At 37.5% G+C, this 26,730-nt stretch overlaps 1 protein-coding gene across 3 annotated transcripts in view; it reads right to left on the bottom strand.

The window, feature by feature from the left end:
- The window catches only part of LOC150086031 (uncharacterized), a 371,398-nt gene that overhangs the window by 275,274 nt on the left and 69,394 nt on the right, over window positions 1-26,730 (bottom strand). For 2 of the 3 annotated variants that reach the window (XM_090374340.1, XM_090374342.1), the window contains exons 4-5: window positions 8,525-8,824; window positions 4,115-4,326 (exon numbers count right to left, since the gene is read on the bottom strand). In XM_090374340.1, the coding sequence (XP_090230466.1) occupies window positions 4,115-4,326; window positions 8,525-8,824 (512 nt within the window). The remainder of the gene's footprint in view (window positions 1-4,114; window positions 4,327-8,524; window positions 8,825-26,730) is intronic. The other variant, XM_090374341.1, reaches the window with a different exon arrangement.

Below are 26,730 nucleotides of genomic sequence, written 5' to 3'. Positions count from 1 at the left end.
TTCAGGTTGTAGTTCTCTCAGATATGCTAGACAAGCCGTACCTGCTACCTGGGAATCTAAAAAGCTGATGAAACTGATATTCGGGTGACATTCAAGTCAAGTGGACCCAATTTCGGCAAAGTCCGGATGGTCTGTGAGAGCCAAATCACTTGCTTGCACCTTCAACGATGGTGAGACTTATTAATGCTGGGTATAACCCCATTCATGCACAAGCACACTGTGTGTGACCACCCAGGTGTTTACCAAAGTAAGCAAGGGTTAAGGTGTGGCACCCACACCATATGGAGGAATGCTGCCCCTCTGTGTTACCAGGCAATACTAGATGGCAGATGACTCATCAACCGGTGAAATATCACCACTTTGCTTATTGGAGGCATGAAGTGGTGGAATCCATGTTTAGTCTCTAGAGCTAAGTTCCAGTCAACCCTTTGCCATCTCTTCCATCATGCAGTATGACTGAAGACTTTTGAGGTTATGATTGACATCACAGCGAGATCCAATCTTCCTTACATTTTGAGGGTACAGCTTTAAAAATGGTGTTCGCAGGCCAGCCGCTAGTTAGTACACCAGACTGAACCTATTGGCAACTCTAGGAGGCTTCCGGATCAGCTAGTGTATAATCTTGCTACATTTACTCTGCCAGATAATGACTGGAGGGATTCCGAGTAGTGAGTAAGGGGGGTATTGTCGAGGCCACGTTATGTCAAGGATCTGGGTATATTCTTACCATGTATACGCCATATCCAAAAATTTCATTACTTCATACAGCATGTCCCCCCCCCACACACTTTTTCTTACTATTGAATACACCATGAATTGTCAAACTAATAAGAGTAAGCTTATCTGCAAAAAGATCTAAACTGCCCAAACACTTCCTAGTTCATTTCACAAATATACGTGGTCTCAGTTCTAATCTTAACGATGTCCATTTCCACTTGCAGTCTGCCAAACCCCATGTACTTTTTCTGACAGAATCTCAGTTATCGGTTGATTCAACTACTGCTCATCTCAGTTGCCCAAATTTTCACTGTACGATTTCTTTCGCCACAAAGGTGGTACCTTCTGCACATGTCCGTTCCGACATTCCCTGTCAAACTTGGTAATTTGGAATCTCCTCTTTTCAATCTTCTCTGGTTTAAATTCTTTTTTTCTCATTCTGTCAAATTTATTTGTTGTCTCTACCGTTCTCCTAAATCCACTAATCACTTGGAACTCTTTGACTTCCTCTCTTTGCAACTTGACTTTCTCCAGTGCAACTTTCCTGACAGTGAGGTAATTTCCCTTGGCAATTTTAATGTTCACAACAACAACAGCTGGCTTCCATTTTCTAGTCACACTGACCCAGCTGGTCGAGATGCTGAGACTTGACCTTGCACAGATTGTTCATTTACCAACAAAGATACCGGACAAACACAACCATACAGCCAACACGCTTGATCTTTTTCTCACAAACAACCCTTGTAAGTACAAGGTCAAAGTGAGTGGTCCTTTAGGCACATCAGATCACAGCTTGGTGATTGTGTCTTCTCCAATGAAGACTTTATCTCGTGGCTATTTCCAACCTCGTGTTGTCTGGCATTACAAGAATGCAAAATGGGATGACCTGCGAGATTTCTTTTCCTTGGTCAGATTACTGTTTACAAACTTCCGATGTCAATGTTTGCTCAGATCGTGTCAGTGAAATTATTCTTGTAGATATGAGATCTTTTATTCCACACTCAACTTTAAAATCTCATCCTTTATCTGAACCTTGGATTTTCCAATAAATGTGCTAAGGCAGTACAAGAGAAGAACATTACATATCATAATTGGCTTGTCTCCAATTCTTCAGTTTCATTTTCTTCCTACACCAAAGCTCACAACAATTGTAAAGCAGTTATTAATCATTCCAAACTAGAGTTTTAATAGGCTAAGAGTAGAAAACTTGCTTCTTGCCCTAATGGCAGCTAAGCATTCTGGTCTCTTGCCAAAGCTATTGGCTGCAACTTTTGCACATCTCTGTTCCCACCTCTGTCAAAACCAGATAGATCTGTTGTCACCTCAGCCAAGGATAAAGCTGACCTACTAGCATCCAATTTTTCTTCCACCTCAAATATTAATGATCTTGGTAAAACACCTCCCACCATTCCCAACACGGTCCATTCAATGTCTCCTCTGGTCTTCTGTTAAAAGGGGGTCAGAAGGATTTTGACAAATCTTGATGTTAAGAAAGCCTCCAGGTCTTGATGGTATTTCTCCATTTGTTCTCAAAACCTGCACTCCTGAACTTACTCCTGTTCTTTGCCACCCTTTTTCGCTTTCTTATTTCAAAGGTGTTTTTCCTTCTGCTTGGAAATTTGCTCATAACCAGCCAGTCCCTAAAATGGGTGACAAATCCTTCACATCCAATTATAGTCCCATTGCAATTACCTCTACTCTTTCTAAAGTAATGGAGAAATCAATTAACCACCAACTCTTAAACTACCTAGAAACCTTCTGTCTGATCAATGATCGCCAGTATGGATTCCGTCAGTGTCGATCCACTGGTGATATTCTGGCTTATGTTACCCATTTATGGACTAATTCAATGGAAAGGTTTGGTGAAACACAAGTAGTTGCTCTTGACATCTCAAAGGCATTTGATCGTGTTTGGCATAAAGGTCTTCTAAACAAGCTTCCATCTTATGATTTGCCAACTGTTTTTAGTAATTGGTTATCCAGTTTTCTCTCTGATCGCTCACTGAGGGTGATGGTAGATGGCTCTCTGTCTTTAACTGCTCCACTAATGCCGGCGTCACTCAAGGTTCAGTTCTTTCCCCCACTCTTTTCCTCTTGTATATTAATGACCTTCTTCCACTGACTGGAAATCCTATCCATAGTTTTGCCGATGATAGCACATTGCATTCCACTTTTCATTTTGAGAAACCATGCCCTGCTCAATCAGCTTCAACTTCTCGAATATTCGCTACCTTAAATGCCGATCTTCAGGTAATTCTCCAATGGGGCAAAGACAACTTAGCTGATTTCAATCCTTCTAAAACTCAGTCTTGTCTTATATCTGGCAAAAAGGATTGTTCTGCTCCAGTGCTTATTTTTGGGGACACTCCGATTTCTAGGCAAAATGATATATCTCTTTTGGGGATTACCCTGACTTCTAATCTCTCATGGCACAAGTACATCAGAAACATTGCTTCCTCTGCATCTAAAAAAAAAACTTGGTTTTCTCTTTCACTCTCGGCTTTACTTTTCTTCCAAACAGCTGTTCACACTGTCCAAATCCGCCCTTCCTTAGAATACTGTTCCAACATCTGCGGCGGTGACCCCGAAAGCTCTCTCAGGCTTCTAGATTCAATTCAAAAGAGGGCAGTTAGGTTAATTAATGACTCATCTCTAACAGAGTCTCTCCACTCGCTGTCTCATAGACGTACTGTTTCTACTGCATGCCTTTTCTACAGATATTTCAATGGGCACTGGTCTTCTGAATTAGCTTTATAATTCTCTCTCTCTCTAAAAACAATCCGACACAGTGTTGCCAGCAGCCAACATCTATTTACTGTGCAACTTCAAACTCACAGAACCAACTTTTCATCTTCCTCGTTTATTCATTCAGCTGCTGTTTTCTGGAACAACCTTCCTTCATACGTATTTCCTGAAAATTAGGCTACAGAAGTTCAAGACCAATGTCAACAAATATCTTCTTTCGTCTTCTCAACCTCCAACCCATGCACGGTAATAAGTACTATAGGTTGTAATACCTCTCGTGTTTGGGGATTTTCATTAAAAAAAAAAACTGTTTACTGCAACAGATAAACAAGTAACATTAGGCTGTGAACTTTGTGACAGCATATGGGCTCAATATCACAACATGCGTGCCATATATGGGATGTCTTGGTGTCTGTATTACCAAGGCCATAACTCATGTGCCCTAATATTATGAGTCACCAAGGTCCTAACCTAAAAACAAATACAATGGGGGGGAGATAGAAACTGGCTACATAATGACAAGAAATTTTTATCATGCATGCTATTATAAAAATGTTTCTTTTAATTTTATAGAATTATATAAATATTTAATATTTATATATGTATACTTACAGTTCTAATACGAAGGGGAGAACAAGGAAAGAATAAATACCTCTTGAAATTCTTCTATCTCCTCTACTATATCGATTTGAATACCTTCGTCCATCTTTATCACCATCTGGTTCATAGCGATCATGCCGATCACTACTTCTGCCACCATATCCATAATCACGTTCTCTATGATCTCTATCCCAATCTCTCTGATCACGATCACGGGCTACGATACGACCGCTTCCAATTCTTCTAGTAGGTTCTCTATACGAACTGAAAGATAGAATAAACTTATTTTTTTAATATCAACCAACATAACTCTGTCGAAAAGAAAACATAGTAGTTTATTTAACCTTTTCTGGCGTGTGTTGCACGCACTTGTGCCCAAGTAAATGCACGTTGTGTTTTTCAAGGTCATTTCAAATATGCTTAAAATGACATTCAAAATACATTACAAATGCTCCAGTAAGTGTCACCACATCTTATCTGTGTTTCTAAGTAATTATAAGTGGAAGCAGAAAATAAATTTTTAAATCACGGGAGAAAGTGGCATCTGTCAAATAGGGGATTTTGGCTTATTCTGTGTGTTGTTCTTGGTTTTATTTTTTATTTTCATTTTTTTTTTTTAATAACAAAACAGCACTTGAGACGACTTCACTTGGAAATATTACATCTATTTTTGCAATACTTTTTATACACTGTAATTTTTTATGCACTTATTTCTTTTAAATTGCAAATATCTGATTACATCATGTACACAAAGCAAAAGTTACCTTTCCCATATTTCATAATATACAGAAAATCTTGCTTATATGCCTTCTTAATCCTGTGGCAATGGCAGTTACCCTGAAAACGATATTCCCATGTTAACTGTTAGTGATGACAGATCTGAAATTTTTTCTACCTTCCTAAATATAGTCAAACTTTTACTGCAATAGTTTCTGAAGGAGTTTTTTCCCCCCCTTTTGCAAATTTCAGCAGAATTAATTTTTTATTGTTTTTTGAAACTAAGGTAAAACGCAGATGTTTTAAAATTTTTAATATTTTATTAAAATATTATTATTATTAAATACAGTGTACTGTAGTCTATTAAAAAAGATGAAATATTAAAACTATTTAAGCAGAATTTAAATTCCAAAATATTTTCCAAAAATTAAGAATAAAGTTAAGCACCTAGTGATGCGCCCCATATTTGCTACATTTTGGGCACCACTACTGCCAGGTTAAACACCATATATATATATATTTTTTTTGGCATCTTACTATAGAATATTGTTTCTTGTGTGTGGTGAAAATTTTGCTTTGCACCACACACACACACACACACACACACACACACACACACACACACACACACACACTTTAATATCAGAGCATACTGACACAGACTACAGGCACTCCCCGACTTATGTAATGCTTGACTTCCATAAATTCGAGTTTACGTAAGTTTTTGCCACTGGTGCAAACTTAAAAAAAATCATGGAAACGTATTTTGCATCCCATAGGAATAAATGGAGGTATTGTGAAAATATCGCTATTTGAACCCAATAACACATTGGTTTTTTTTTTCGTAATTCGTTCCAAGACCTCAGAAGTTGCTATATAACTAAGCTATTTATATCTTTCTAAAGGTCATTTGATCATTTCTATAATGGAGCACTACCCTTTCATAGTTATCATATGTTCCGTTATAAGAATCAATTTTGAATACCTTTGTTGATATTTTTCTAAAGAAAATTTCTGGAGGTCATGACCATAAAACAATTTGCACTTTTCGGTTTATTGGGCTTTTCTGTTAGTGGAATCTATTATAAACGGGTAAACTTGATTTTATTGCATTTATGATAATCCCAATAACTGGAATTGTGTGGGTTTTTACGTTATTATGGTGAAATATGTTTCCCCTTCACTGAAATCTTCAATCATATAAAAAACAAATAAATTTTCAGAATCTTCTCTTCATTGCTATTTACTTATTACAATGGTGAAGGGAAAGCAACCAACAGAAAGTGCAAGTGGTAGCAGTGCTAGGAAACGAAACAAAATTGATTTAGAAATGAAGATGAAAATAGTTAAGTACAAAGCAGGACAAGGTTCGTCATCTATTGCACCAGAATTAGATCTCGCTGCATCAACAGTGAATGCTATTTTAAAGAACAGTGCACATGTAAAAGATCAATGCATTTAAGATCAACAGTGATCACAAAACAGTGTTCAGGTGCTATAAAGAAGATGGAAAAGCTATTAACAACATGGATGGAAAATCAGAAGCAAGTGCCCCTGAGTCTAATGACCATTCAAGCAAAAGCAACAAGTATTTATGAAGATATTAAGGATAAGTACAGCAAACCCCTCCAGAGTTGAGTGGTCATGATAAAGACTGCAGTAGCACACGCTCCTTGAATAGACAGAGGTTCAAGCCCCTGACTGCTAAAACGATCGATCTGCCAACCCATACCGGACCAGCGTGGCAGATTATGGCCCATTTCCCTCAACATGAATTGCTGAGGAGGCTTCCATCCTGCAGTGGGTGCAGTTTACCTTTTTTTTTTTTTTTTTTTTTTTTTTACAGTGAACCACAAGTCAAGTTCGCGGCAAGCAAGGGGTGGTTTAATAGGTTCAAGCATTGTGCTGGTTAAACTGGGTATGTTTATGTATGTTTGATTATCTGAACTATTTGATTAAACGAAGCAACTCTGGTCCCAATTAGTTCGGATAATCAACGTTCTATTGTAATACAAGTATGCAATGAAATCGGCAGTGCCAATTCTGCAGCAGCAGAGATATTTCGTGATGTTTGGAAAAACCCCTTCTAATGAGAATCAACCGAAAGAGCAAGCTGGCTTTAGGACAGAAGTCTCAACTATGGATCACTTTCACGTAATATCACAGCTAATGGAGAAAGTAAATGAATATAAAACACCATTATGCCTGGCATTTGTGGATTATGAAAAGGCATTTGACTCCATACAGCATAAGGCAATGTTTCGGGCACTGCAAAGACAAGGCATAGATACCCCACATATTACAATTTTGAAGAAAATATATGAGAATGCTACCTCCTTTATTAGACTAGACAAAGACAGTAGGAAATTTAAAATCAAGAAAGGAGTTCGACAAGGAGACAATATTTCCGAAGCTGTTTACTGCTGCCCTTGAGGAAGCTTTCGACTGGTTGCAGAAAGGAGTCAATGTGAACGGAGAGTACCTAAACCATTTACGATTTGCAGATGACATTGTGGTCATAAGCCACGATCCCAAAGAATGAGGAAAATCTTAATCAGTTATGCACAGTTAGTAAGGATTTTGGACTAAAGCTGAATATGGCTAAAACAAAAGTAATGATGAACAAGTATACCACGGAAAGGGAAATAATGATTGAACGAGCAGTAATTGAAAAGGTGGAGTCATATACTTATCTGGGACAAGTTATTAGATGTAATAATGATAAATGGCTGGAAGTCAAGAGAAGAATAAATTTTGGATGGATAGCATTCAGGAAATTTAGTCACATACTTTAGAGCAATATCCCAGTTTGTCTGAAACGTAAAATAATAAACCAATGTATACTCCCCACCATGACTTATGGAAGCGAAACTTGGGCACTCACCAAAAGAATGGAAGAGAAGCTGAGAACTACACAGCGAAGAATGGAACAAATTATATTGAGAATCAGACTGTTAGATAGGAAGAGAAACACATGGATTAGGAGCAAACTCATGTTTCGGGTTTTCATAAAAAAAAAAAAAAAAAAGTAAAGGACATTCTTATCAAAACTAAAGAACTAAAATGGTCTTGGGCAGGACACATAGCTCAAAGACATGATGACAGATGGACTAAGAAAATAACAGCATGGTACCCAAGAGGAGCTAGAAGAAAGCCTGGAAGACAAAGGCAGAAATGGATAGATGAAATTCATGAGTTTGTGGGTAGTAAATGGATGGCCAGTGCTCAAAACAGAAGGAACTGGAAAGTAGCTGGAGAGGCCTTCATCCTGCAGTGGATTGAAAATGGCTGATGATGATGATGATTAGGTAAGCATTATGTTCACAGCACGACTAACAAAGTACCAACATCTAGTACTGAAGAATTTTGTTAAACCCAAAATCCATTAAATCAAGAATTTATTGTATTACCATTTTAAATGCATGTACAGTTTTGTTCTTTACTCTCAAATGTAAATATGAATGAAAGTCTTATCTTGTTTATAATGTTCATGTCCTTACTTGTCATTACTGGTGCTGATTGGACAGTCCATACACAATATATAATAATGTTCTGATAACTGGTCTTGGTTTGGCCAAAAAACTGATTATTATAATTAAACTTTTATTTTAAATTCTGACACTATTGAAAAATTTATAATTTTTCAAACAGCAAAATCAAAGTAAACCAACTTTGATTTTTGTATATGGAGGTGAAATTTCAATAAGTACACTGCCTTTAGTAAAGTCAAAAGTCCCAACGTTACCTTTCACTTTCTCTGACATCTGTAGGGCTTCCGGGTCGTCTAGCTAAAGAAGATTGCTGCATTACATGGCAGCCAGTACCAAAACTTCGTCGTTGAGGACTAAGAACAATATCATCCCTCTCTTCTCTGACCCTTTCCTTAGGATCTGATGTCCTTCTTTTATGACTTATGCTGACTTCAGAATCTGATCTTTCCCTTTTAGGCCTAGACTCATCAAAATGAAGTGGCTTTTCATTTCTTTTACTGATAAACCAACGTTCTGGATCCCACTTGCCAGATGTACTTGTAAAGGTAAATAGCCTGTTATGAGTGAGATAATTTTCCAAGAACACTATAATACATAAATAAAGTACATATTTCAAATACCTTATATCAATGAAATAAATAAAAAAAAAAAAAAAAAAACTCAATATTGCACAAACTTCCCATCCAACATACAATAAATTTCCTGTACTCTTTCACACAATGACGACTTACATTTCATAATGCACTACTTTTAAATTTTTTACAATGAAATGTAAAAAATTTAAAAGAATTTAATATTAATTCTTTATTAATGTTAATGATTAATGGTAATTACTTTTTCACTTTATTGTGGACTATTCGTGGGTTATGAAAAAAAGGTTTCTCAGGTAAGAATAAATTATGGCATTTCAAAATGATAAAAAAACTAATGATATTGAAGCCTTTTCAAAATGTGAATAGTATGACTTTGTCCAAGCTTTATTGGCTGGCATGGTATGCATAGTAATACACAGCAGAACAAACCACCTTTACTGCAAGTTGCTTTAGTATTTAACTACTCTTACTCAAATAGAATTCATTTAAAAGTTAAGATCCGAACACTATGTATTTCCATAGGCAATAAAGCACACAACTTAAGTACATTACTATTCTACACAACAGGACTGACTAAAACAATGTAGTAACATTCAAGTTCATTTCTGCATTAACAGTGAAGCAGAAGGGTTAAATAATAGGGAGAAATACAAGAATATGGCATTAACATACATTATAGTTCTGATTTTGTTTTAGCGAATATGACATCAGCCAATTACATCTAGCTTTCATTAGAACAGCACAACCTTAAAAAAAATTTTCCTAATTAGTTTTGTTACAACTTCTACCCTCCCATATACACAATGATGTACGTAATTCAACACAATGACATCTGTAAAAACAAATTAAATACATTAGCAATTTCAAAACTATTCTAGTTTGTGTGGCACAACAAACTATATCCCCTTGTACAAGGTCACATCTTCAGTACTGTATACAGATCTGGAGGCCTCACTTCAGGAAGGATGAAGATCTGCCAGAATGGCGAAGGGAACAAAAGGGTGCTCTCACTGAGCTTAAGATTTGCAAACTGCAGCATTGGAGACTAGGCACCTGCAAGGAAATCGAATTTAGGTGTTTAAGCCTTGAATGGATTGAGTATGCTAAATGTTAATGGCATTCTTACTCTTGTTGAGACAACACACGAGGTGGCATAAATTCAAGTTGAGAAAGGATGGTTACAGGATAGATGTGCAGAAGTTTGCCCTCGTCCAGCGGTTGATTGTTGAAACAGGCTTCCATCTGTTGTTGTGGAAGTGGATGGTGTGAATAAATTCAAGAAGAACTAGACAGATTCTTGGAGGGTGTGGATGGGTGGAGTTCAAGGGTTTTTTTTTTTTTTGAGTGATTCTATATAAGCTAGCTTTCTTATGTCATTTGCCACTACTATTCAAAACACTTCTAAAAATTCATTTTAAATGTCATCACTCCTATGTATCACTATATCAGGTGAGCTTATTGGAGGTCAACCATCAACAGAGTGCTGTGTAAACAGATGACTTAAAAAACAGATATTTAAACTTTTAAACAGATATTTAAAAAATGTTGCGAAGCTAGCTAAACAAATCTAAGAAAAGAAAGTAGTGTTAGCATACAAAGTATGATGAAAAAATTAAGGCTATTTTTCTAAAAAAAAAAACAATGGGTGCACACTTCATTTTTTTTTTTTTTTTATAAGCAGTTCCCTTCCTATCTAACCACCCTGAATAACCTCATAACGAATGACTCGGATTAAAAAAAAAAAAAACAGCAATGTTTTCACATTTGACTGAATTTATTTTTTCTTTTGAGCAAGTTCAAAAATTTTCCCTAGTGCAATTACAATTTTGTTTCATCATAACCAAACACCAGTTTCAACTAGCAAATCTCCAACTGATGAAATCAGGATCCATTTCCACGAACAGTACTTAATGGAGAACCTTTCAGAAATCATTTAGTAATCTTGGAAGAAATTTGTTGACACTTGAAAACCAACTGGGTGGCAGCAATAAGTGTATTAATGTGGAATTCAATTAAAGCCATAACTACTGTCAAGGATAAAGGAAACGCCTTTTGCTTTTGTAAGGGTGACTACAGAGGTTTCAAAAAAGCTTTTAAATTGTGTACAGTGGGACCAACTGATGTTACCAACATCAAACTCTAAATGGGAAGTATTCAGCGAAATAATCAAAGAAGCTACTAGGTGTTTCATACCAACAAAGAAATACTGTTCAAGGCTTAGACCTAGCTGGATGTCAGATAAACTACTGAGACAAGTAACGGAGAAGAAAAGTGCACGGAAGACACAAATTACACTAGCCAATAAAAAATATTTTTTGTCATACCTCCACAATGACAATGTGATTCTCGAGTAAATAAACGTGCTGATTCTGTAAATTGACATAAAAAATCTATCAAGTCTACATAAAAGCTGTACCAACGTTTAATGTTCAAATAAAGGGATATATACGGCCACACCCTCCTATTCTCAAGGGGCTATTTATGTTTGGAGGATAGATGTACAACCCTGAGAATATGTAACGATCAGTTAATACTTAAACTTTGGCACAGCCTAATAAACCCTCACCAAAAATGCTGTGTGCTCTTCAAATTGTAAATTGTTGCATAGGAATTTGAACCTAAGAACCATAGGTAGAAGTCTGATTATGTTTATCACAAGAAACCAGAGAATTGATTGGTAAAATTAAGAGAATTAGCTTATATCTGTTAAAATAAATCAGTATGTTATACTTTTAGGCCGCCGTAGCCTAGTGGTCAGGCGCGCGGGTGCATAAGTACACGTGCCTTGAGTGACCGGGGTTCAAGCCCGTGACTACTGAATACGGTGCTGTTGTTTCTTGTATTCTGTCTATCTTGTGAACTCCTCTGACCATTTGGTCGTCCCGGAGTATAAACAGAAATTTATTATTATTATTATTACTGGCTAGATTATGTGAAATTGGCATATTTTGGTAAAATGCAACTCCCTCTACATTTAATAACTGTGACATGTGAAACTATCATGGTCATTTTTGAAATCTACGCATAAAAAGTGGTTAAAAATAGCATTTAAGCTCTTGGAGGTAAAAATCTTGTTGGCTAGTATTATTGGGAAACAAAACCTATGGTAGATATAAATTAGTCTGTAATCAAATCACAAAGAAGGTTAGGCAAGCTGAGGCAAATTATGAGAAGCCTCTGGCAAAGAAACACAACAAAAACATCTATGTTTATATTAACAGTAGAAGGAAGGGGTTGAATCAAATTGGGCCACAATATATCTATGGGTAGTTAAGTCAAAAGTCCCAACATTACCTTTCACTTTCTCTGACATCTGTAGGACTTCCAGAGACTTTGTAACCTGAGCAAAGGATGGCCCTTGCTCAGGTTACAGACCAATTGAATAAGCATTTTGCATCTACATTCACATCAGGAATTCTTTAGGGAAGGGGATGCCAGAAGCTTATCAAACTCTAATGAAGAGCTAAATGGCTTTGTGATAACTGAAAATAAAGTGGAGAAATTGTTGAGGATGGACATAAAAAAGGCACCTTGAGCAGAAGGAATCTATTCAATTATATTAACGGAGCCAGCAAAGGAGGTAAGCCAACCCTTAGGCACAATTATAAGGGCATCCTTGGATTCAGGGGAGTCCCTATTGACTGGAGAAGTGCAAATATATCCCAAATTCATAAAGGGGGATCAAAAGGCAACATGAGTAATTACAGACCAGTTAACTTAATGTCTGTTACGGGGAATATAATGGAATCACATGCAATTATACTGCAATCACAGCATGGATTTGTCAGGGTGCAGTCTTGTCTACCAAATCTAATAGATTACTATGATGCTGTGACCAAGGAACTGGATGCAAAAAAATTTTGACATCATATACTTGGATTTCAGGAAGGCTTTTGATACTGTTACACATAAAAGACTGCTGTATAAACTGGAGCAATGTGGCATTAAGGGCAAGTTATTACTATGAATAAAGGGATGGTTAAGTGGAAGAAGACAGTAGTTATCAATGGTTACTGCTCTTCATGGTCTACTGTTATTAGTTTAGTTCCTCTGTTGGTCTACTGTTGTTTTCAATATTTATCAATGATACTGATAAAGGTTGGCAGGGTGGTCAATGAACAATTATCAGGGTGAGCTACTACAACAAGATCTAGGAAAATTAGGTCAATGGGCTTAAAATTGCAACTGAAGTTGAACATTGACAAATGTATGCTGTGCATGGGTATGCAGTAACCCCAGAGTAACTGATCAACTTTTCATTCTCTGAGTAGTGCAGACATGCTGCTAGGAGTGCTCATGGTGTTTTGTCAATGATATACAGAAACTTTGCTAGCAGAGATAAGGAGATGATTATCCCTTTGTATAAGGCCATGGTTAGGTTACATATTGAGTACTGTATATATATATATATGTGTGTGTGTGTGTGTGTGTGTGTGTGTGTGTGTGGAGGCCTCACTTAACGATACAGATCTGCTGAAACAGGTGCAGAGATGGATAACCAAATTGGCAAAGGGAACAAAAGGGTGCTCTTACCTAGAAAGACTTCAGTTCTGCAAATTGCAGCATCAAGACCAAGCACCTGCAGGGACATCTGATTGAGGTATTTAAAGCTTTGAATGGATTGAGTAAGATGATCGTTAATAGTATTTTTCCACTTGCTAAGACTACACATGGAGGGAACTTAAATTCAAGTTGAGGAAGGGTGGTTGCAGGATAGATATGAGAAAGTTTGCTTTCAGGCAGATGGTGATTGATTATTGGAACAGGTTTCCATCTGTTGTTGTGGAAGTGGATGGACTGAATAAATTCAAGGGAGAACTAAAGAAATCCATGGAGAGTACAGATGGGCAAACTTTTTTTTTTTGGCTGATGCTATATAAGCTTGCTTTCTTGCATCATTTGCCATTACTATTATTATTACAGTAGAATGTCGGTTATCTGAAATAATTTGAAAGGCTGATCTTGCTTCTTTTTTTTTTTTTTTTTTATTAACAGTAGTAACGTAAGTGCCGGGTATAGTGATCACATTTGCAAATTGAATTTTGATTCTAATAAGCGAAATAGAGTTTACCACCCGTTCATAACAGCTTGTACAAACAAAAAGCCCAATAAACCAAAAACTGCAAATTGTTTTTGCTTTATGGTTGTGAGCTCTAGAATTCTGTGATCTTCAGAAATGTGCTTTAGAAAAATATCACAGACACTACTGCATTTTCTCGGAAACCATGAGTGAATTTAAGATTAGTTTGGCTCCAGATTTGGTAAGAATACTATCGACCCAAAACAGTGCGATTTATTATTTTTCTCAATTTTTTACAATAAAATGTGAACAAAATGGAAACATGTAGTTTTAACACTGAGACAGAAAAAAAAAAAAAAGGAAATTATTAATACAATTAGAAAAGATGAAAATTTAGGAAATCTCTCCAGAGTTTAATGCAGGGACTTTACGACATCAAAAAATTTCCAATGCTATAACAGAATGTGTCGATTATGCATAGTGAAGGAGGATCTAGAGGGGGAAAGACTATGTCGAAACCTGAAAATGCCATTTTACAGAGAGCACCTAATTTGTGGTTTTTTCAGAAGCAAAGTTTAGGTGAACCAGTGTCTAGTTCACCTAAACTTTGCCCAATGTTGTGTGAAAAGCATTGAATCTTAATCAAAAATTAAGAAGTAATGAAAACTTTAAGGCAAGCACAGGCTGGCTGAAAAACTTTAAACTGAGACACGGTATACGTGAACTAGATATTCAAGGCAAGAAACTTTCTGAAGATGAATTGGCAGTGGTGTCCTTTAAAAGGAAGTTTGCTTCAGTTATAGCAAATTACAAGAAGAAAAATGTTGATGAGACAGGCTATTTATGGAAAGCATTACTGAGAAAAAAACCTTAGCCACTAGAAGAGAAATGCCTGTACCACATTTTAAGATGAGAAAAGAATGAATTACAATTGCTGTGTGTGCAAATGCTACTGGATGCACAGATTGTCCATACTCATTATCGGTCAATCAAAAAAACCAAGAACATTTAAAAATCTTTCTAATTTTCCTGTTTTGTATAAAAATGCCTAGATGGATGTGTCTGTTTTCCGAGATTGGTTTAAATTTTTTTTATTTAATTAATCTTAATTATTTTATTTAATCGTAAGGTAAGATTAAATTTATTTAATCTTACCTTACGATTACCTTACATTATCTGGAAAATTTGACTATCCGGAAGAGGTCTGACACTGATTATTCCAGATAATTGATGCTCTACTGTACTAGCAAGTCAAAATTGCTTGAAAATGGTCAAAGGAGATTCCCAGTGAAACTGAATGTCACTCATCGTCAACAATTCTCTGTAGTTTTGGAAATATTTCATCCACTTAAAAATGGCAGCCTTACTTAAACTAAACTAATATTTGGAGGATTACCACTCTGTTTTCCTCATTCTTTACACATAACTTGATGTACATATGGTATGCACCTGAAGATTAGAGACACTTACATAAGTGTCCAATCTATGACGACCAAAGATGTATACTTATTTCTAGGATTGAAACACCCCCCTTCCTGTTGACCAAGAACACCTCTTTATTACTAAGGAGGAATATTACAAAGCCTTAACACACACTATGGACAATTCATATTTGAAATCAGAAAGAATAATAGCAGGCAAAACAATAATCTCAGCCACCTAGAACTGCTAATATTTATGCTATATTGTACAGGCTTCTCATCACACTAGGCTGATTCGCTCTTCCAGTCACGACTTCACCGAATTCGTAACTCTGCTTGACCTTGGGGCCCTGTTTAGTGTGAATGTTGCATGCTGCCCAAACAGAGATTGACAAAGGCTGATTGCACAGCTGCAGGTATTCTGTATTGAGAAACTGTTCATGTTCACGTGCGAGATGAATAAATGTGTGTGTGATTGGGTCACTTGAACAAGAGCGAGGAATAAAAGAATACTGTATGTGACAGAAGTGCAAGTGTATACCCACTGAAAACTGCATGTGCATGGGAGTGTGAATTTTTCATGTGCTTTAGTTTTTGTGTTTTGACTGTCTCGATATGTTTCTATGTGGAAGAAATTCCCCCCTGTTGAATAAGCTGGAGTGACTCATTCTGACCTGGATGGCTGCCTGGGCTCTCATGTTGAGAATTATAATTAATGGCTAGACAATAAATTAAACTGTAAGGTGGATCTCTTCTACCAAATAATTTGGCTCAGGTCTCCTCTTGTTCCAACCCTGATGCTAACTGGAAGGGGAGGAGGATTTCACCTAAAGCAGTCAAATATTGTTTTCATGTTGGGTTGTCTGATCATTAGAAGACTCAAGTGTCTTCATGTGCTTTAGTTTTTGTGTTTTGACTGTCTCAATATGTTTCTATGTGGAAGAAATTCCCCCCTGTTGAATAAGCTGGAGTGACTCATTCTGACCTGGATGGCTGCCTGGGCCCTCATGTTGAGAATTATAATTAATGGCTAGACAATAAATTAAACTGTAAAGTGGATCTCTTCTACCAAATAATTTGGCTCAAGTCTCCTCTTGTTCCAACCCTGGTGCTAACTGGAAAGGGGGGGGGGAATTTCACCTAAAGCAGTCAAATATTGTTTTCATGTTGGGTTGTCTGATCATTAGAAGACTAAGTGTCCTCATTTTTCAGCCAACCTGGGAGGGTGGGGGGAGGAAGCATTTTCTTTTCTCAAAGTGTTTCTTGGGAACTATTATATTCCTGGTGAGAGGCTGATTACCACCTCTCTGTGGAGGAGGTATCTATATTATTGTTAACCTCTCTGCTCTATTCTGCTTCAGGGGCTACCTGCTGTCTACATTAATTCATGGCTACCTATTGGAGGGTGTCCCTGGTTAGTTATGTCTGAGAAGAACACGCAAACCCCAAAGAGAGGTTTTATGGTCATCTATTCTGAATACACGCCATTCACGCCATTCCCACCCTCTTTCCCCCCAGGCTCTGGTTCCATATTAATATATGGTTATACTGGATTGCTTTCCTTGGCTGTGTGTTGATGGGTGCATGCTGGTGAACTCTGTAAATATACACGGGGTCCTACTGACCTCTAGTTCCCTCATGTCCTTGTGGCTTCCCAGGCAGACAAAACTGGTGTGTGTGTGTGTGTGTGTGTGTGTGTGTGTGTGTGTGTGTGTGTACACGCGCTTCCCAGGGTGAGTGACGTCCTCAGCCCAGCAGGGCTGAGGAAGTCCCCAACCATAGCTGATGTGTCTGTACCCTTAGCCAGATAATGAAAAAAAGTGTGCAGTCTAATTTCAGAGTGCTGTAAGAGAAAATGAAGTGAATATGAAAGTATGCTGAATGAATGGGATTATCCAGTTAAATGCACACGTGAATATATATATATATATATATATATATAAATAATTCTTCTTTTGTATTATGATGGTTCAGTTCGCATTTTATTTTTAATATTCTATTAAAGTAGTTTTATTTAATTTCTATCTAGCTTTTTCTGTTGTCCCAGTAGCTGTTTTAGCAATGTATGGGTACAAACAGAGTACATATTATTATTCTTTTGTATTATCATTCTATTGTGGTTTAATTCGTTTTTGTTCATCATTAATGTCATTGTTTTTAGCCATGATGGCTAATTAAACATTGTCCACGCCGGTGTTTTTTACCTATAGATATTATAGTTAATACATTACTGGTCTTTAAGCTAGCCTATTCTCGGTTATCTTAATTACCCGTGGCCTATACATTTAGGATTTTGCAACTTGTTGCGCATTACTAAAGAAGTTTTCATAACACTTATTGATGAAAAACTGTAGCAAAAGGCAAATTATCAATATTATTTTATAACTATATCTATAATTTATAGATATTTATAACAATAAAATCAAAGAATTACAAAACAAATTTGTTATCACTAGAACCGACAAAGCAAACAATAATTTCAGTATCATTTGCAAAAGATTCTACATAGAAGCCATAAAAGAGGAATTGCATGAAAATGAAACATTAGCATTAGCAGAGGCATATGATGCAAGAAAGCAAGCTTATTCAGCATCAGCCAAAAAAAAAAACAAAAAAAAAAAAAAAACCCACTCCCATTTCACCCCTCCGTTCGTTCGAAATACCTGTCCAGTTGAGCTTTAAATTTGTTTAGGCTATCAACTTCAACGACCAGTGATGGAAGTCGGTTCCACCAACCAACCACCCGCTGGCCAAAGGCAAATTTCCGCACATCTATCCGACATCCGTCCTTCCTCAATTTGAATTTATGCCCTCTGAGGTGATTATTCTGAGAAAGATGAAGAATCCCATTGGCATTGAGCATGCTCAAACCATTCAAAGCCTTATACACCTCTATCAGATCACCTCGCCGGTGCCTAGTCTCCAGACTCTGTAATTTGCAAAACTTAAGCCTTTCTTCGTAAGAGCAACCCTTTGTTCCATTTACTAATCTTGTTGCCCTTCTCTGTACCCGTTCCAGCAGCTCTACATCCTTCTTGAAATGAGGCCTCCAGACCTGTATACAGTACTCAAGATGTGGCCTTACCATTGCCTTATACAAGGGAATAATCACCTCCTTATCCCTGCTAGAAAAATTCCTGTATATCATTGACAAGACACCATGAGCTACTCTTGCAGCTCGTCTGCACTGCTCAGAGAACTTCATATCTGCCTGCACAATTACCCCCAGGTCCTTTTCATTCTCCACCACTGTCAGTGTAGTACCGCAGAGTTGATACGTTACTCTGGGGTTACTGTTTCCCATATGCAGCACTTTACATTTGTCGATGTTAAACCTCATTTGCCACCTCTCAGCCCATCTGTTCAACCTGTCCAGATCCTGTTGCAGCAGCATAGCGTCAGTATTGCCCTTAACGACCCTGCCAACCTTTGTATCATCTGCAAACTTGGACATTAAACTTGATATCCCATCATCAATATCATTCATAAACACCGAAAACAACAACGGACCCAACACTGAACCTTGAGGAACTCCACTAATAACATTAGTCCACGTTGAGCAGTGTCCATTGATTACCACTCTCTGTCTTCTGCCACTCAACCATCCCCTTATCCATAGCAGCAATTTGCCTCCAATGCCACACTGCTCCAATTTGTGCAGCAGTCTTCCATGTGCAACAGTATCAAAAGCCTTTCTAAGATCCAAATATATAATATCAAAGTTATTCCCTGCATCCAGTTCTTTTGTGACTACATCATAGTATCCAATCAAATTGGTCAGGCAAGACCTGCCCTTAACAAAACCATGCTGCGTCTGAGCTATAACTGAATTCTTGTCTAGATGATCCTGCAGTGCTTCTTTAACCAGTGCCTCCATTAATTTACCTGGAACAGAAGTTAAACTAACAGGTCTATAATTACTTGTGTCAGCCTTTGAACCTCCTTTGTGAATTGGGGTCACATTTGCACATCTCCAGTCCATAGGTACCTCCCCTGAGTCCAAGGAAGCTCTCATAATTATGGCTAAGGGTTTGCTTACTTCCTTTGCTGCCTCCTTTAATATAACTGGATAGATCCCATCCACCCCAGGTGCCTTTTTTATGTTTATCCCCAACAATCTCTCCTCCACTTTCCTCTCAGTTATTACAAAATCATCCAGCTCACTGCCAATGTTTACTTTACCTACATCATTCTCCTTCCTGAATAACTCCTCATGCGTGAATGTAGATGCAAAATACTCGTTTAGATTGTTAGCCACCTGAGCAGGATCCTCAACTGTTGAACCATCAATATACAGTGGACCAATCTGATTCATCCCTTTCCTTTTCGAGTTCAAGTATGTAAAGAACTCTTTTCTGTTTTTCTTTGCATCCTTTGCCAAGGATTTTTCATAGTCTGCCTTTGCCTGCCTAATCTCCTTTGTGACTTGGTTACAGACCAACTTATATCTATCATAGGCTTCCATGTCACCCATTAATTTGTATGTATCCCATGCATTTTTCTTCTCTGCCACATGTCTCATTAGTTCATCTGACAATCATTTAGGCCTAAACCTTGAACAATATTTCTTAGTTGGTATGTAAAGCCTGGTAGCCTCCAAGATTAGTTCCTTGAATGCTTCCCATTTTGAGTTTGCTGTTGGTAACATCATCAGTTGGTCCCACTGTATAGAATTTAAATACTGTCTCAGACCATCATAGTCGCCTTTACGAAAACAAAAACCCTTCCCTTTACCTCTGATGGTAGTTACCTCCTTGAGTAAATCCCACTTCAACACACTGTGATCACTGCCACCTAGTGGTTCATTTATCTGCAGGTTCTTAATGCATGAGGAATCACTACTGATAATCAGATCAAGAGTATTGCTCCCTCTCGTTGCCTCACGAACATGCTGATGTAGAAAACAATCATCCAATAAATCCACAAAAGCCTTGCTAGTGTGCGAGTGACCAATCCGCAAATTCCAGTCAATATCTGGGAAATTAAAGTCCCCCATTATAAGACTCTCTGATTTACTGGCCCACTCTATTTCCCTGTACAATATCTTATTATACTCATCAGAGTCATTAGGCCTATAGCACACTCCTACTCTCAATTTTGATTTCCCTATGCTTATGTCACACCAAACCGACTCGACGCTGCCCTGTCCATCGATGTCGACTGGCTTCACTTCCTTGGACTTTGTGTTTCTTAATTAATAGCATAACCCCTCCTCCCCTCCTGTCCTGTCTGTCCTTTCTATACACATTGTATTCCCCAAATTCCAGTTCCGCATTACTTATATCTGTGTGACACCACGTCTCTGATATCCCAACAATATCTGCCTTTGATGTTTTGAGCAATACCTCAAATTCATCAAATTTATTTACCAAACTCCTAGCATTGGTGTACACGCAGGTATACATGCACCTGTTTCTATTCTTAGCTACCCTAACACAACCCATGTGTTTACTTGTACCGCAATGACTACCAGCAGTCTCTGAAATATCCTGCATCCTGTTTTTCAGACTTCTGCTCATTTCAATAGAAGCAGTGCAAGAATCACTTCCACCTCTGCCACTGGCTACTGTTAATCTATTAGTCCTTGTATCCCCCCCAACTAGCAGTTTTCCGACCCACCTAACACTGCCTCGACAGCATCAGCAAAAATTCTTGCACCCTTTCTATTTAAGTGTATCCCATCCCTGTAGAAGCAATCTCTCCTGTTAACAAGTACAGTCCAGGCTGAAAAAAATTCTACCCCTTGAGCCTTGCACAATCCCTCCAGGGCCGAATTGATCGACAAGGCTCTCATCATATACTCCCTCCTATCGTGTCTGGGCAGAATTGCAGACACTTTCAAGTTCAACCCTAATTCACGGCTTTTTTTCAACAGTGACCTGTACTTGCTAAGTAATTCCGCCGGTCTCCTACTCTTAATATCATTAGTGCCAACGTGTACAACTATATCACCTTTTGTGCCCTTAAAAGATGATATCCGTTCTACAACGTCATCAACCTTTGCCCCTGGCAGACATACCCTGGTCCTATTCAACATACAAGTACATAGAAGCCAATCCAAACAGCATCAGCAAAAAAATATTGGCTATGCATAAAAAGCTTAAAATTAAAATAGACGGATGCAATACCCCTACATATACTGGATTCCGAAATATCACAAGACTCCTACGGGAAAAAGATTCATTACTTCAGGCAAAAACAGCTATATCAAGTATACAAGTAAGATCATGGAAGACAAATTAAAAAACATCACCAAAGAAATTAAAAACACCAGAATTATCAACAACAACAAAGAATATTTGGGCGATTTAAAAAACCAAAGCAATGATATTAAAAGTATAAACACATACGACTTCAAAAACCTCTTTACAAGCATAGCGCACGACAACCTAATGGAAGTACTACAGATATATTACCAAAAATATCACAATGTACTACAATGCAACAAACAATACTGGAATGACCTCACAAAAATCAGTCTCAAAGGAAACTACATACTAATGGGAGGCAAAATGTATATACAAAGCAGGGGGGATAGCTATGGGATCCAGCAGTTCATGCACCATGGCTAATCTCTACCTGCACCATTATGAAAGTAACATTACTGACAATATAAAATTTTACAGATATATAGATGACGTACTCGTGATCAACCATGACAGCTTTATAAATGTAGCAAAGAACAATTACCCAGCAGACCTAAAAATTGAATGTACAAATCCGGATAACAACCAAAAAGCTGTCTACTTAGACAGCGAAATTTCCATCCACCCAGACAAAATATATACACATCACCATGATAAAAGAGACCATTTTAATTTCGAAACAATAAAACTCACGCACTGGGAAAGTAATATATCAAAGCATATACATGGTAATACCATAAGAAATCAAACGAACAGACTATTAGAAATATGCAACAATATAAATAACGGAAAAATAGCAATACTAAAACTCATCAAAACACTAAACAAAAATTAAATTAAATTAAATAAAAATTAAATAAAAATTAAAAATAGAAACAAAAATTCCCAAACAATACAGTAGATATCACATAAAAACTGCCATATACGCAAATATTAGAAAACACCACCCCAACGTAGACCCATATACACTTATCAAAAACCAGCTAAAAATAAAAATAAAATAGTAATTACTCAGAAGAGTATCCCCTTATTTACTAGGTTTATTGCACTCAGGCGAGGCTCGTCGCCTGACTGCACTACGACCTATTGCCAAAATTGACCCCCCCCCATAGTAAGAGGCTGTATATATGTATAGGGCTTTGCATCTGGACAAATAAGTGCTGTTACGCCTTGGAAAAGCGGGGTACCGGCACTGTCCGAGGTAAGACATAAAACAAATGTAAAAATAATGTAAATACACAAATAAATAAATAAATTCATCGAATCAATAACAAAATCCACAATAGACATTGGCCTGAAAATCGGGGACTTCGGCCAATACAACATCGGCACAAAGTAAAACGATAATGCGACTGCGCCATAAAAATAGCCATCCTTAAAACAAGTTAAAGGCGGGAAACTTTCCCTTTTCGACACTCCTCGACTTCCACTGGAACACATCAAGTAAGTAATAGTATTGCAATACACAAAAACTTACCCGTAGGGCTTTGTGTATTCTATCACAGTTGCGGTAGATATTATAAAGAATTAATTTAATTCATAATAAATAATAATAATTTAACTAACAACAATTAAGAAGAATAAGATAAAAATAAGTCCAAAAAATTCAAAAAGAACCTTGGAATTTAGAATTAATTTAATGGCAAAGCTGTGATAGATGCATACAGAAACAGGTAAGTAAAAAATGCATTACATCGAATGGGCCGTCAATCCACTCAAAGCCCCCGATGAAGTAGGGGATTGACGTCCATGTGATGTAATACAAAAATGTATAAATATGTATAAATTATAGATATAGTTATAAAATAATATTGATAATTTGCCTTTTGCTACAGTTTTTCATCAATAAGTGTTATGAAAACTTCTTTAGTAATGCGCAACAAGTTGCAAAATCCTAAATGTATAGGCCACGGGTAATTAAGATAACCGAGAATAGGCTAGCTTAAAGACCAGTAATGTATTAACTATAATATCTATAGGTAAAAAACACCGGCGCGGACAATGTTTAATTAGCCATCATGGCTAAAAACAATGACATTAATGATGAACAAAGACGAATTAAACCACAATAGAATGATAATACAAAAGAATAATATATATATATATATATATATATATATACACACACAAAGGGTACTAGGAAAGTTTTGCAATATGACGCAACAATGAATCACAGGAAGCTGCTTGTTGCTGCATGTTGAGACATGTTCGTACGTGCATAGTAGCCGCCGCGCCAAGTCGATGGGCTCAGTTATTCATTAGTAGTGAGAGTGTAAAGTGCTTGCGATGGCATCGTGGTCACGAAATGAGATAAGGACAGTTTTGCGGTATAATTTCGTGCATGGTTTAACCATAGACCAGTGCTTAGAAGAAATGACTCTTGCACTAGATGATGATTGTCCACATCGTACAACGATATTCAGGTGGTATAGAGAATTCCAAAGGGGAAATTTCACTCTGGAGGATTCTGAGGGGCCGGGAAGGCCACGAACATCAGTTACGGAGGAAAACGTTACTGCTGTGAGATAAATGCTTGACGAAAACAGGCGAGTGACCTACCAACAGATAGAGGATACTTTGGGCCTAAATGCACCAGCAATTCGTTCGATTCTGCAAGATCATTTGCACGTGAAGAAACTTTGTTCTCTCTGGGTGCCGCATCAACTGACTGAAGAGCAGATGACACAACGTGTGACTTGGTGCTGGGAGATGTTAAAAAAGTTTGAAAAGGGACAATCTCGGTATGTGAACAACATCGTGACAGGTGACGAGACTTGGCTGTACTATTACGATCTGCCGACCAAGGCTCAAAACAAAGTTTGGGTCTTTGATGATGACGACACACCCGTAATTGTCAGAAAATCCTGATCTGTAAAGAAGAAAATGATAGCTGTATTTTTCAAATCGAGTGGAATTGTGGAACGTGTCGTTTTGGACACGCAGAAGACAGTCACAGCTAAGTGGTATACTGAACAATGCCTGCCTAAAGTCATTGGATCTATGAAGAACCTGCGGCCAAAGTCAAGAATGGACACCTGGTACCTCCATCACGATAATGCTCCAGGTCACCGCGCCAAAGCCTGCACCGAATATTTGACCACGACAGGACTGAAACTTCTCGAGCACCCTCCCTACAGTCCAGACCTTGCTCCCTGCGACTTTGCACTGTTCCCGCATGTGAAAATGAAGCTAAAAGGGAGGCGGTTTTCCAGTGATGAGGACCTTCTACGGGCTTGGGACAACGAGTGTGCTTTACTCCCTAGTGAAACTTGGCAGAACTGGTTTAAAGATTGGTTTCGGAGGATGGAGAGGTGTATTGAATGTAGAGGAAATTACTTTGAAAAAATTAAATAAACAAAGCTGTATTGCAAAACTTTCCTAGTACCCTTTGTATATATATATATATATATATATATATATATATATATATATATATTAGCATTAGCTGAGGCATTTGATGCAAGAAAGCAAGCTTATACAGCATAAAAAAAATAAAAATAAAAATTCCCATCCATTCGATCCAGAAGTTTGTCAACTTCTTCCTTGAATTTATTTAAGCTATCAACTTCCAACAACAACAGATAAGTCTGTTCCAGCAATCAACTACCCACTGGATCAAGGCAAATTTCCACACATCAATTCTACAATTGACTTTCCTAAATTTGAATCTATGCCCCCTCAGGTTCTTAATCTGAGCAAGCAGAAGTAAGCCATCAGCATTTAACCTGCTCAAACCATTCAAGGCCTTATACACCTCAATCAGGTCACCTTAAAGGTGCCGTAGTCTCCAGATGCGGCAATTTCCAGAACTTAAGCCTTTCTTCGTAAGGGCACCCCTTTGTTCCTCTCACCAATTTTGTTGCACTTCTCTGTACTAGTTTTAGCAACTCCACATCTTTCCTAAAATGAGGCCTCTAGACCTGTACACAGTACTCAAGGTGTGGCCTGACTATTGCCTTATATAAAGGGATAATCACCTTGTCTTTGCTAGCAAAATTCCTATATATCATTGACAAAACTCCATGACCTGCTTTGGCAGCCCATCTGCACTGCTCAGAGAACTTCATATCTGACTGCACAATTACCCTAAAGTTTTTTTCATTCTCCACCTCCCTGAGTGTAGTCACACAGTTTGTACATTTCCCTTGAGTTACTGCTACCTATATGCAGTACTTTGCATTTGTCAAGGCTAAACTTCAGTTGCCACTTCTCAGCCCATCTACGTAACTTTTCTAGATCACGTTGCAGTAGCATACTGTCTTTAACAACCCTGCCAACCTTTGTATCATCTGCAAACTTGAACATTAAGCCTCATATCTTCATTAATATCATTGATAAATACACAAAACAACAATGGGCCCAGCACCGAATCCTGGGTGACGCCACTAATAACATTAGTCCACTTAGAGCAGTGTCTATTTATTATCACTCTTTGCCATCTCCCACTCAACCATCCCTTTATCCATTGCAGCAACTTTCCCCTAATGCAATACTACTCCAATTTGTACAGCAGTCTTCCATGTGCAACAGTTTCAAAAGCTTTCCTGAAATTTAAGTATTAATATCAAAATAATTTTTTGCATCCAGTTCCTTTGTGATTATATTGTAGTATTCAATCAAACTGGTCAGACAAGACTTCCCCTTAACAATCCCAAGCTGTGTCTGAACTATTACTGCAGTCTTGTCTAGATCCCGGGTTCCCAACCTATGGGTCACAACCCCCAAAGGGTTGCAAAGTGTTTTCTAGGGGGGGGGGTCACCACAGTTATTTTTTGTTGCAATTTTTTTTATAGAAAATTTCTCTCCGAAGGTTTTCAACACTTACTTCGATATGGCATATGGCTACACTGCGATATATTTTACTAGTGGTTGTAACACTGATTTTTGATAAATGAAAGGAAGTGACTTAAGGTCCACCACAGCAGATACTTAAAAAATATTAAAAGCCCACCATGTTCATACACATCAAACATTTTATATTATTTTAATTATTTGCTATGGCAGGCCTTTAATATTTTTTCAAATTTCTGCCACGGCAGACCTTGATTCACTTACTAAAAGTAAAATATACAAATGCAGTGTTATCATTAGAATAAAATTGTTACAAATAGTAAACTGAAAAAAATATATATTCACTGTGATGCAAAATTCATTTTTAATCTGTGTCTTGATGTGTGAATAACAGACTGTAGAATAAAGGTGAGTTACTCTCTTAACACAATTGAAGATCACCCCGTACATTTTGCTGACGCCGCCATGTTTGCAATGGTATAATTCAAT

Source organism: Mastigoproctus giganteus, chromosome 5 (genome assembly GCF_048544385.1).
Source record: "Mastigoproctus giganteus isolate SK-2022 chromosome 5, ASM4854438v1, whole genome shotgun sequence".
NCBI lineage: Eukaryota > Metazoa > Arthropoda > Arachnida > Uropygi > Thelyphonidae > Mastigoproctus > Mastigoproctus giganteus.
This window is presented reverse-complemented; position numbering and strand designations above follow the sequence as displayed.